At 43.4% G+C, this 13,697-nt stretch overlaps 1 protein-coding gene across 1 annotated transcript; it reads left to right on the forward strand.

Moving 5' to 3' along the window:
* Window positions 1–850: 850 nt before the first annotated feature.
* Window positions 851–4,913, forward strand: LOC147882426 (ent-kaurenoic acid oxidase 2-like). The gene is made up of 9 exons (XM_087400243.1): window positions 851–1,086; window positions 2,427–2,757; window positions 3,031–3,180; window positions 3,269–3,523; window positions 3,607–3,693; window positions 3,838–3,916; window positions 4,096–4,202; window positions 4,288–4,409; window positions 4,668–4,913. The coding sequence occupies exons 1-9, from the start codon at window positions 851–853 to the stop codon at window positions 4,768–4,770; spliced, it is 1,470 nt and encodes a 489-aa protein (XP_087256369.1). The 3' UTR covers window positions 4,771–4,913.
* Window positions 4,914–13,697: the final 8,784 nt, after the last annotated feature.

Below are 13,697 nucleotides of genomic sequence, written 5' to 3' on the forward strand. Positions count from 1 at the left end.
AGTGTGCGTAAAGAGAGATGGACAAAATTGGTCACGAATTTTTAAAGAATGGGTTTTCTTTTGTTCTCTAGTTAGTAGATTCTACTTTTGCTCCATGAGAATCAGTGTTCATAGGCACTAGATAATGACTTTTTGACGAATAGGTATAAGCCAAACCTTAAGACTCTCTTAGCATCTATTCAAAAACCTTCCCTCCCAAATTCTCAAGGTTTTTTTCTAAATTGAATAATTTACCTGACATTAAACCTAGGTTTGTGGGGTGAACACTACGCCACTACATGAAGCAGTTTCGATTTGTTTTTGGCCTGCCTTTAGGTAGCCTTAGTAAAGGTTCAACTTTTAGAAACCAAATATATTTTCTAGACATGTTTTTTTTTGCAAATTCTTTGATTGGTTGGTGTGTTGACTTTAGAGCATGTCTTTCAAATTTGGGTGTCCTTTTTTTGGAATTGCATTCATTCCCTCTCTCCTTTCCATTTCTCTCTCTCTCTCTCTCTCTCTCTCTCTTCTCCTTCTTCTTCTCTCTCTTGGTAGGCCACATGAATGAAATTCATCTTGTTTAGCAAAACATCTCTGATGGAACCATGGTGCCAAACTAATAAGGTACGTGGGGCCAAATGCGACGATTGAGGGAAGTTTAGGAAAAGAGGACAAGCAAAGATGCCAAGGGGTATAAAAAAACATGTGCTCTGGAGTACCTTTCTTTCCGGCCTGGATCTCGCCTCACAAACGTGCCATCCTGATATTATTCAAATCTACGTGAACGATATAATACGTGCTTCTTGTTGTTATGCATAGTTGTTGTTGTTGTTTGGCACTTGCGGCTGCGCGCTGTTGGGTTTGGCTGGCTATGGCGCTCTTCGTGCTCCTCGACCCACTCTTCCTCGCCCTCCTCGCCATCGCCCTCGTCTCCTCCTTCCTCCTCCTCCTCTCCCTCAACTCCCTCCTCTACCTCCCTCGCCTCCCCCCCGGCCACCCCCCCTTCCCCCCCGGCTCCCTCGGCCTCCCCCTCCTCGGCCAGACCCTCCAGCTCTTCCGCGACTTCAAACACTCCCCCGATGCCTTCTGGCAGAACCGCAACGCTTGGTACCCGCCCCCCCCCCGTCCCGTCTCCAGCCTTTTTTTTTTTCCCAGCGATCGTTTCTGAGCTGTGTGTCGTATCCGCGATCGGACGGCTTGCTCGTACGTGAGTGGAGTCGCTACATTGTTGCCGCTTGCCGTCGAGTTGAATTTATACGTTAGCAGGCTCCCGGAAATCTCCAATTACAGGATTTGGTCTTTTACCCGTTGTAAGGGGACCAGCTTTTAGCGCTAGCCCACGTATATTTGGACAGTTCCTGTGCGCATTTGGAGTTTGCCTAGATTGTATTGATTAATTCGTCGGTGTCAGAGCTTTCTGAGGGGCTTTTAGTTTTTTTTAAAAAAATTGAAAGAGGTATTCTCATATATTCCACAATACAGTATCTTACATACAGCTCAGACAATTTCTTACATACGGCTAAGACAAAAGACATCTCGCTCAAAATACTCAGGAGGCGGACTCTAGGGCTCTCCTCGGGCCAACTGACCACTAGCCATTTCACTTGGATCCCTATGTCAACTACTGCTTGTTTACAATTGAGAGAGAAGATAACCGAACTGCTAACGGATGCCTCATAAGAGGCAGACCAGATTTTGTGAAGTGTGGCGTATCTTATCACCTCCCACAGAGTGACTCTATCTGGACCAAGGTCCGCTCCAAAGATAGCTGCTCCTTTTGAAATGAACTGCATGCCCAAGGTTTTGGCACACCGCCCTCACAAGATTCCCCACAGATTCCGGACACAAAGGCATCCCCAAATAAGGTGGGAAGTGACTCTCCTGCGCATTTGCAAAGCTTGCATCTATCATCCACGCGGAGCCACGGTACTGCCATGAGGGGCTTTTAGTTAGAGGTTAGGAACTGTCTTGGATTTGCAGCTAACCCTTCATTGGTTGATGAACCGATTCATTAACGTAAATTAAATAGGATTCCGGGAGACTGCGTCCTATTAACGGTGCCTACTGTGATAGCTTGCACATACAAGAGCGTTACTTCGTTGCAGCCCTAGTGTAATTGAATCAAGATCGTTAGAAATGCATTCCATATGCATTTCCGACGATCTTTATTGAAACTAAGGGTATACAGAAATTACTATGGGCCTGGTTTTGAGATAGTTGTTGAGATGTGTAAGCTAATCTCCTATTTTGGGATCGAAGGAGACACTTGAACCTACGCACTATTTCGGAAATATTACAGAAAGCTGATGTTTGAAGGAATCTACGTATTATGCCTACCGGGAAAAAAAGAAGATTGGGGAGAAGCCCAGTCGTTGAAAGCTGGGAAGGACCCCACTAGGAGAGGAAGAAATTAGAATATTGATCATCGGACTCGATAACGAATGCAGGTTCGGCAAGACGGCAGGACTGTTCAAAACTCATCTATTTGGAAAACCCATGATCATGGCCACAACTCCTGAAGCACTTAGGACGATTCTTCTCAATGATGAGAATTTTGCACCGGGCTGGCCGAAGTCCACTTCGACCCTCGCAGGAGGTAAATCCTTTTTGGCCCTGATGGGAGACGATTACAAGAGGCTCCGACGTTTGGCTCATTCGTCAATAAGCTCACCGCAAACGTTGAAGAAAGTCGTGACATCCGTCGAGAGACTGACACTCCAAAGTCTGGAGAAATGGGCACAGAAGGGCAAAATTGAACTCATCGAAGAGCTATTGTGGGTGAGATACGATACAACGGTCGTCTTGTACTCGTAGAATAATGTGAACTATTGCTGTCAGGTTTTTGTATTCAAAATTTGCAATCTCCCATTCATAGCATGTTCCTCGTTGCTTAACTCAGCTGGGCACTGGGCAATCTGGAACTCTGGAATCGTGACTGTCGTCTTTCACCAAGCCCGAGTGTTGATTTCTGGCGCTGTCGATTGTTTTCTTTACACTTTTAGGCGGTTGCACTTCAGTATGTCGTAACACATCTTTTTTGGCTCTGGGCAGTTGACATTTGAAATGATTGCGGGCATGATTGTAAGCACACTAAAAAGCACAGAAGCCAGGGAATTCTGCGATGAATTTCAACTTTTGAATGCAGGACTCCGATCTTTGCCGTTTAATCTTCCAGGATTTGCGTACCACCATGCTCTCAAGGTAACCGAAATGATTTTCCTTGCATTCTATGATTTCTTTCTTCCAACTGTCTGCGCAATGATTATCACTTGAACGTCCCTTATATTAGGCCCGTAAGAAAATTGCCAAACGGATACGAGGTTACATCGAGACTAGATTCGCTGCTCATCCTGATGCTGTATATGGAGATGTTCTGGAATCGTTGATGACCATGACTGACGAAAGAGGAGAGAAGCTTTCCTCGGAAGAGATCGTGGACATTGTGGTGACCTTTCTGCTAGCAGGCCATGAATCCTCCGCCCACACTGCAATGTGGATCATTATCTTTCTCTCTAAAAGCCCAGATAAACTGCAGAAACTAAAGGTCAGGATCACCGTCTCGCATATACTCTTAATGTTCCGTTCGAACTTCCTGCGGTAAGTAAATTTTGTTGCCCAATTGAACAGGATGAGCAGGCACGGTTACTGGCTCAGAAAGACACATCAGAAGGGTTGTCCGTTGCAGATTACAGAGGAATGACTTACTTGAACTCGGTATATTGTTTTCCACATTGTCGAGCTTTGTGGCCTATCATAGAACAACCAATAAAGCTCAACTTTGGACATCAGATCCAGCTCCACGTTGCATTTTGCATGAGCGTGAATGTTCCTTACAATAATTGTTTTCCCTTTTTCCAGATCATCGATGAAACGCTGAGGATCGTAAATATATCTCCGTTCACGTTTCGGAAAGTGATAAATAACACGGAGATCAATGGTAACGATTATGTCGGGTTCTCTGTGTCCTGCTGATTCCTATTGTCTTTGTTTCCAAAATCAGACGAAGGCCGTTGCTAATTCATTACATAGACTTCTTATCTTCTGCAATTGTCGATGTCATGATACTAGAGATGAGCTTAATTGGGATATACGATCCCCGTTCTGTGCACACATCAGGTTTTACGCTGCCCAAGAACTGGAATGTAGCTCTTTGGTTCAGAGCGATTCATCTCAACGAAGAATTCTTTCCAGATCCTTACACCTTCAAGCCTGAACGATGGGAGGTTAGTGATGATATTATGACTGTCACACTGCAAGTAAGGTAAGACGCTGAAAGCAGCTCAGATTAAACCCTTTTGTTGTTTTCAGAATTTAAAGCTCAAGGCGGGCACGTACGCTCCCTTTGGTTTGGGTGGAAGGTCGTGCATTGGGATGGACTTGGCGAAACTTGAGCTGTCAGTTTTGGTTCACAATTTCGTTCTACATTATAAGTATGTTCCTATGTACTTTCCTATGAACCCAAAAACTTTAGGGGCCACTAAACAAAACCTCAAGCCCGTATAGTTTTCTTGAGAATGTCAACTGACCATGAGATGTTACATATAATATAAGGCACCTTTTAATTTTAGTAATAAAAATGAAATGCCCTTTCTTCTCTATCTTTCAATACTTCAGTACTCTATAATTTTACCTTTGGATTTAAGACATAACTTCTCATGCACAAACTTTATGTTCTCTTTGTGTTGCAGATGGGAACTTATTAATCCAAATGCTCCCGTATCCTATTTGCCACGACCAAAGCCTATGGATGATTGTCCCATCTACATTTTCCCAAAGGAAACAAAGGCTTGAGATTATGATTTTACACCAAAGTTCAATTGTGCTACAGTTGTTATGTACTTGATCAAGATCTTAAATCCACTATTAAAACAATGATGAACAAATAGAGTGTCATGCACCTTATCATCAGATATGTAGAAATGGATATTTTTTTGTATCTCACCTCCTATCCAAGCATATGTTATTTGAACAAGTATAGTGCATTGGTTTGAATGCCAATGCATAGACTGTATCTCATTTTGTTCCTTGAATGAGTAATTTTCAACAAATTCCATAGAGACACAACTACATTTTGAGGAAACCTTTGCACACACTCTCTAAATTATTCACTTTGCCACTTGTATATGAAGTTGTGCTTGGCCAACTTCTTCAAGTGATTCTTAGACATTTGTAACAAATCATTATAACTCATTTGCTTGATTGTAAGTACTTTTCTTCTCTTTGTCTCCCCTCCCATCTTACCAACATTTACAGGCACATTCTCCTAACGAAAACAGAGTGGGTAGAATCAACAATCTCTTGTGGATAGGCTTTTATTTTTTTTGGCCCACAACTAGCACATTTCCACATGAGGCATTGCAATTGATGGAACATGCTTCTTGAAGCCATGCGACACAACAAACTTTCCCACCATGATGTAACGCCATTGTATGTATGGTTAGTGTATTTTCTTTCCCACGGATTCCACAAAAAGAGTAGGCTATTCTCAGTATGCAGGGTTCCGAGGCTTTTTGTCACCTACATATATTTTGGTGTTGTCGTTTGTAGTATAAGTGTAGCTTAGGACCTCGGGTCATATTTCGGTGAGAGATGTAGGCTTAAGTGTGGTAAGCAAACATAGTGCATGCCTGTGTGAAAAGAACATGCATCATCATGGTTGGGGTAATGAAGGCTTTCGCCTTCATTGGGGGTTGAAGGGTTTAGAAGGAGTTAAACAGTTAGAGGGAGAATCAGGGTTTAGAAGGGGGTTCCAAGGTTCAAAGAGAGGTTCCAGAGTTTAGAAGAGGTTACAAGGTTCAAAAGGGGTTTAAGGGTTAGAAGGCAGATCCGACGTAGATCATGGTTCAAGGTAGAGTACATGGTCGAGAACTCATCTCCCTCGTAGATAATGGAGGTCAAGGGTTGAGGGACTAAGAGTTTAGGGGGAGCATAGGAGTGGGAGAGGAAGAAGGTGTACAAGCATGGAGGGGAAGGAGAGAGAGGCAAAGGGAGGAGGAGGGATGAGGAGAAGGATGGAGGAGGGAGGAGGAGGAGGGAGGAGGAGAAGGAGGAGGAGGAGGAGGGAGGAGAAGGGAGGAGGAGGAGGGAGGAGGAGGAGAAGCAGGGAGAAGGAGAAGGAGGAGGAGGAGAGGGAGAGGATGGAGGGAGGAGGAGGAAAAGGAGGAGAGGGAGAGGATGGGTTGCAAGGTTGGAGGAGAGGGGAGGAGTCATCGCAAGGTTAGGACATGCTTTTGGACGTGGAGTGCAAGGAAGCATGGACACTTGGAGACAATTGCTTTGAATACCAAAGTAGAACTCAGCACAATGCCGCAAAGAGTGTGGGCTTCATTCCATTATGGGGTATTTATACAAGTTGGAGAGCTTGTCTCTCTATATGTAGGAATTGTAAGACATTCTCTCTCCACATGTAGAACTTGCGTATAGAAGTTGCATGTAGGAGTTGCATGTAGAACTCGCATGTAAAACATGCATGTAGGAATCGCATGTAGGACTTGCATGTAGAACATGCATGTAGGAATCACATACATGTAGGACTTGCATGTAGAACATGCATGTAGGAGTTGGAAGTAGAACTTGCATGTTGATGATTCCTAGGAGAGATCCTAGCCTTATGCAAGTACACGGGGGATTCAGTAGTAGTAATAAGGAGACGTCACCTGCGTGCAATAAATATATGAAAATTCCCCTTATCTATCCCCTATTTATGGGACCTTACCTTATAAAATGTACCTTCCTTCCCTTATATAACCCCCCTCCCTTACACTCACATGGTACCATACGATAAACCCTAGTGGACTCCCCGGGTGCAAGTACAAGTGGAGCTTTGCTGCTACTCTACACACATTCTATGCTACCTAATTCCATGTTGGCATAGAGACAACATACTCCCAGATCCATTTTATTACTCGTGCTCGGGTTATGGACTATTTTGATTTCGGAGTTGGGATGCCATGCGCGTAACCTAGTGGTGGATATTGAGCTTGTGGCATGCCAGTCGCTCCTGCAATAATGTTTTTTCCACCATATAATTTGTGGTGTGTAGTCAAGAAGCTTATCTCCTCTTGAGGAGAGGTAGATGGCTATGAATTTTGGAGGGGATCTTGTTGTTAAGGGTGCAGAATCTCTCATTAAATCTTCTTGGGAAGAGGTTTGGCGGGGGTCTCTTTGCTGAGGTTGGCATTTCTTGCTATCTTGCATGCATGTTGGATGCGATTGCACCCATATCATTGAGCTTGTAGATCAGTTTGTATGCAAGTGTGATATTTGTGCATTTAAGAGATAGCTGTAATGTTTGGCAGGGGTCTCGTTGTTGAGTCTGCAAACTCTTTTGCCGATTCACCTTGAGTTTTGGCATAGCATCTTGTCCTGCTTGTGATGTCATTCCATGCTTTGAGAGTATGGAATGAAAGTGTGGGATACTATTATTGATGCAATCTATTATGAGCCTATCCAAAATCGTGTGAGTGCACATGATCTGTCAATTAGGTAGGTACTGACTATATGCTTATTTGTGGGATTCATAGGGCAACTAAGACTCAATCATTTCTAAGTGGAAATTGACTAGGTCTCCCTATATGTGCAAAAACATTCATATACCACTAAGTATGCATGCATATGCTAGTGAGTGCGCATGTAACAATCTAATGCTAACTATTAAAGACTTGGGGTTTCTAAAACTTTATTATTGTCGGGGATGGCTTGCGTGTTGGTGTAGTATCGCTTCAATTGGCTCTCGTTTATGGTTGTTTTGAATTGGACTCCATCCAATGTTTCTAGCAGCATAGGTCCAATGGGACTGGGACGTGTCTTTAATGTATATGGTGCATTGACTGCAGTCAGCTTTAGTTGAAGTCTATGCTTTCCCTAATGTATATTTGAGCTAATTCTTTGTTAGTAAAAACGACATGGCCCTTCAATTCTCTCTTGTAGGTTTTTCAGCTATTTGGGCTTATAGGGTACCATTTCCTGTTGGTTCAATTTTTTTTTGCACCAATCCTTCTCTTTGGGCCTGATGATGTTAAGAAGCTTTTAGTTGGCTTATTAGATTTATACACACTGTCACCTTCCTTGATGTCTTTGGCTTTAAGATTCCTATCAAACCATGCCTTTCTTCTTCATTTTTCTGTTGTCATGGCATGGTAGGCAACTAATCTGGTCTCTGTATGCTTCTCCAATTGATAGAGTCTTTCTACCTGGAATGCATGATCTCCCATGCGTTCCTGTACTACTTTACATAGGCTTGGTATTACAAATTCTAGTGGGACCACAGCTTCAAGGCCGTACACCAATTGAAAAGGTGTATTCCCTGTATTGACCTTGAGTGTGGTTCGGTATGCCCATAAGGCTGCATTTAGTTTCTTTGCCTAATCAGAATGCTGTGGTTCTACTACCTTGCATAATTTTTTGTTGGTGATTCGACTTGTCCATTCCCTTGGGGGGTAGTAGGGTGTGCTTTTTCTATGGATTACCATAAGCCAGACAAGAGTTCTTGGATCACCTCATTGACAAAATGTGTGCCTCTATCCGACACAATTTCTATGGGGCATCCGAATCAGGTGATCACATTCTCATATATGAATCTTGTTGTGCTTCTATCATTTTCCATTCTGACTACTTTACCTTCAGTCCATTTGGTAAAGTAATCAGTGGTCACAATGATGTAGCATGCTTGTGTCCCCTTTATTGCTAGATGGATGGGACCTACATAATCAATCCCCCATTTTTCAAATGATTTTTGTGCAACAACTATTGTTAGGGGATTGAAGTCTATGTGTTGGGGTTTAGTAGTCCGTTGGCATATATCACAACCTTTGACATATTCATAGGAATCTTCCCAAAGTGTTGGCCACCAGTAGCCTACGACGACTTTTCTTGCTATAGCTTCCCCTTGGAAGTGTCCTCCTACAATGCCTTCACGGACTTCACTCAGGATTGACATGATGTCATGAGGCATTATACATCTTCTTAAAACCTGGTCCTTGCCCATCTTGTATAGTTGTCCAACATCCACTGATTTCATTTCAGGGGGTGGTCTTCTTGCCATTAAGTACCCAATGATATTTGCACACCAATCTGGAACAACATCTATCTGAAATAGTGTGGCCTCTGGCAAGTCATCTTCTACTCTAGTGGCTTCTTCTCCCAACTTGACATGAGACATGTGATCAACAATGTAGTGTTGGGCACCTTTATGGACCACTATTTTGAAGTTGAATTCTTGAAGCAAGAGGAGCCATCTGGTTATTCTTCTTGTTGTACATGGACGGTTCACAAGATCAAGCAATGCTTGATAGTCACTGTATAATTCTTCTGTAATAGCCGGCATGTCCCATAGAGACCTGTACACCTTTGGAATTTGTAGGAGGCAATTCCATGATGATTTTGATTTTGTCCATGTCACTTTGCAATCCCATGTTGAGAAACGATGTGTCCCAAAACAACTCTGTGGGTGACCATGAATTGGCATTTTGTTGGATTTAAGGAGATTCCATACTCCCTACATTTGATTAGTACTACTTCAAGACATTTTAAGTGATCTTTTTTGTTCAAGTGGATGCACAAATCATCCAAAAACACCTGTAGAAACTTATTCAGAAAGGACTTGAAAGCTATGAACATGACTCACTGGAATGTGGCCGGGGCATTACAAAGGCCAAATGGCATGACTCTATAGGCAAATATACCCCATTCTATAGAAAGTGCTATTTTTAATTAGTCACAGCAGGAGCAATTTGTACTTGGTTATAGCCACTGAAGCCATCCAAGAAGCTATATATTCGGATCCTACCCCGAGGATGGGTGAAACCCAATCAGTGTGCTCAATCTCATAGATGAATCTGGCATCTAAGAGTTTTTCTAGTTTGTTAGAAACCATGGTACCATATTCTGGATTTGTTCGATAAGGTCCACATACCTTAGGGTGGGCACCTTCCCTTATAGGTATCGTGTGTACTGCCACTTCTGGTGAAATTCCTTTCATTTCCTAGTATGACCATGCTAGGCAGTCTCGGTATTCCATTTGGAGTTTTGAGCTTGGTTTGATCTTCCTGTGTAATCTATTTCCCAATGAAAACCAAGGTTTATTGTTCAATTTTTTTCCGGTCCCTCATAGATTGGAGTCTCTCCAATGCTATCGGTTTCTTGAACTTCACATTCTCTTAGTGGTCTTGGCATTGCTATGGGGAAACTACCACGTGTGGTTCTTGAAGTACTCCGGCACTTCTCGAAGATCAACCTCTGATGGTGTCGAACTAGCCTGACGTGCTATGGGTACTAGGTGGCATAGTATCATTAACCAATTTTTGAGGCTCTTAGGGACTTTCTTTTTCTGTAGTCTTTTGATCAAGCTTCATCTGCACATGTGGCTTATACTTTCGAAACTTCTTACATTGGGAACTATGGGGTAACTTTTCCACTGGCAAAGTATTCCCAAGTAAGGGTTCATCTGCTATGCATACTCCTTCAAGTCCATCAAGGGACCATTCAAGAGGAGGTCGCTCAGATTTTGAGGGAGCTGGCTTTGCAAGATACAATTTGACGATCCTAGTTTGGACTTTTTTGAATTCATTGAAGTGTTTGACCTTGGCTTTCTGGTGATATCCTCCTTCAACTTTCTTGCAAGATCTTCAGCTGTTATTCAATTTTGGAGTTTCAACTTTGGGAAGCTCGACTACCATCAGGGCATGTAGAATGGCTAAGTCATTGTCAAAGACTTGATCTTCAAATTGAGCATTCTCAGCCTCAATTTCAAGGTCCCAAGGAAAATCTAAGTCCTTATTGGTATGGGTACCTTCTTCACGTTCATTATTCCACTCGTGGTCAACCATAAAGAATGGCACCTCTAGATTGATTGGTTCTTCATGTGTGAGTGGAAGATCTACTTGCATGACCTTAGCATCAATTTGCGAGAAGATGGGGTTTAGTGAATGGAAGTTGTCAATGGTCGCCAATGCTTGTATCCAATTATTGACATTGCTTTGTGTATCACCCGCTATGGCATGCTGTTGTAGGGGAGCTGATTTGCTTGAGATCATTGTTGAAGAGGTTTCATCCAATGCTCTAGGCACAATTGGTTTTATTGCTCTTGTCCCCACATTCACACTGACTGCGGTGTTGTGATTTTGGATTGTCAATCTATTAGTTTCCCAATCATGGAGGGCTGATGCTTCACGCAACCAAGGACGCCCCAGCAAGATTTGATAGGATTTCTTAGGGAGATCCAAGATTGTGAATTGAAGGGAAAAGCAGACTCCTGCGACTTTTGTTGACACACCATTCACTATTCCCAAGGGTTTTGCCCATGAATCGTCCGACAAGGCATATGTTGAATTAGCCTTTTGCATTGGTGGGAGACCCCATTCATTGTAGAGCTCCTTGCATAGGACATTTACACCTGCTCCACCACCCACTATGGCTTGGTCTTCATTATATGCCTTGTGGATCAAAGGCACAGTGATGTTGCATATGTCATCTCTCTCACCCATCCCAGGGATATCTTCTATGTCTTTGATAGGTAGAGGGGGATTCGCAAGTTCAATCCAGCCTTTGAAACTCTCCCAGAGATTGGGACAATTATGTAAAAGGATTCCAATGGGAATTGACACATGGCAACTTAGAATGCTAGAGAGTGTGGCTCCTTCAAGTTGACATGGCGGTACATTATGTTGTGGGTTCTGTTGTTGGAACAGAGGCTCGAGTACAAGATCAATACTTGGTGGGGCCAAGTCAAGGATTGGATCTTGTGCTTACTTCTTAGCCTCAAATTGAGCTTGTTCCTTTTGTTCCCACTGTTAAAGGGCTTGAAATTGAGCCTTCTCCACTTCTGCATTCGGGTATGGAGCTTCTTTTATTTAAGGCTCGAGAGCTGATGTGGATGAGCTTGGCTGCTCATTGCTTGGTGGAGGTGGAGGCACTTGTGCTTTCTTTTGAAGAATTTGTCTTGATTGAATTGGAATATTGGCGTCTTTGGTGGCCTCTTTTCGTTGGCATGTAATTACATTCATAGGTTGTGATATTATGCTTGCGAGCCCTATACTTTGATGGTCCACCCCAATAAAGCCGATTGGGACGTTAGGCTTAGCTTTAGTTTGTTGTGGGACCTTATTTTTCATGGGACAATCCATACATGCATGGCCTATGCCACAATCTCTACAAAGTGTTTGGAAAGTAGCAGGGCTACCATGATGAGGGGACTCTGCAATCCGGTGATTCTCTCCACAACCGTAGCACTTGCTCAATATGTGTTGGGTCAAACTTGATTCGCATAGATTGGTATTAAACCTTTTGCTCCTTCTACACAGTACACTGGGTCCTCAGCTTCATACTCAAATGGCAAATCCACCTCCTCGGCTTTAAGTTGTTGTATTGGAATTACCGAAGGAGATGGATGTGGGGCTCTTGGATATGGTCGTAGATTTGGATTCCTTAGTAATTGCGAAACTTGGGTCCGGATGGGAACAGTATTTAGTCTTGGAGCTTGGGGTGCTTGTGTAAGTGCCGGTTGTCTATACACTGGGATGGGTGCTAGTTGGTATTGTTAAGGTCGAAGTGGGTTGTTGCACATGTTGAAGATGCAACTATTTTCATCGTGGCCACTGACTATGCAAATATGGCACCACAACCTTGGCGGTGGATTTGCTTGTGCAGTGATCTTGGCTCTTAGGACCGGGCATTCATTTGCTATATGATTGGCCATGCAGTGTGGGCACCATACATTTTCTCACCGTGGATAAGTCTGAGGTGGCGGTTGAGACATGTGAAGCCCTTTTCCATGGCTTGCATCATTTCTTCTTTTAGCTTCATGGTCATGGCCTCTAGGAAATCTTCATTAGATGTTTCGACAGTGGACTTGGATTTTTCCTTTTTAGAGTGCATGTCTCATGCACTAGCTCTTCCATCATCACTACTGGTGTCAAGGTCGGTCATGCCATCCTTGATGTCAATGGCTACCGCATGAGTAGCACTGAATGTTTCATAACTGCTAATCTTTTTTATGTCTTTGTGGATTTTCTTCCTTAGGCCTGCAACAATGAACCAGGCTGTGAGGTACTTAGCATAGGGGCATGGGTCACATTTGGCAATTAATCATTTCATCTTGCCCAGGTACGTGCGTACATCTTCTCGATGATCTTGTTCGAGCTTGCTTAGTTGGAGAGCAGGATCATCTTGTAGTCTCTCTGTTTGAAAGCGCCTCTTGAATTCTATTTGTAGCAGGTCCCATATGGCTCTTTCTTCTACTAGGAGGTCTAGGTACCATTCTGAGGCTTCATCGATTAAGGCCATCGGGAACCAAGCGACCTTGGTTTCATTGGATTGATCTCCACCGGTCAACATGTGGCATCAAAATGCTAGAGGAATCGGTCAAGATTGCCCCTACCATTGTATTTGGGAAGTTTGAGTTTTCCCAGGGGACACCTGCCTTGATTGTTATTATTATTGCCAAAATTATTGCGAAGGTTAAAGAAATGGTTCCCCTCCACTTCGAGTTCAAGATCCCCATCATCACGATAGTTCCCGGCCATGTCGTGTTGTGGAGGAGTCAGGGATTTCTTGAATTTCAGGGGAGGAATTGGGACAGAGGGTTGTTGGAGGCATTGGCTGGAGTGTAGTTGCATGCAGGTTTGGCGAGAGGTGGAACGGGTGTCTTTGCCGTAAGTGCGAGTGTTGATGTATGTTTGTTAGGGGGGTTAGAGATGCGTTAGTGTTGTAGGGACTGCCAT

This window comes from Dipteris shenzhenensis, chromosome 29 (assembly GCF_047967505.1).
Source record: "Dipteris shenzhenensis isolate YYH24624 ecotype China chromosome 29, Dip_SZ_1.0, whole genome shotgun sequence".
NCBI classification, from domain to species: Eukaryota; Viridiplantae; Streptophyta; class Polypodiopsida; order Gleicheniales; family Dipteridaceae; genus Dipteris; species Dipteris shenzhenensis.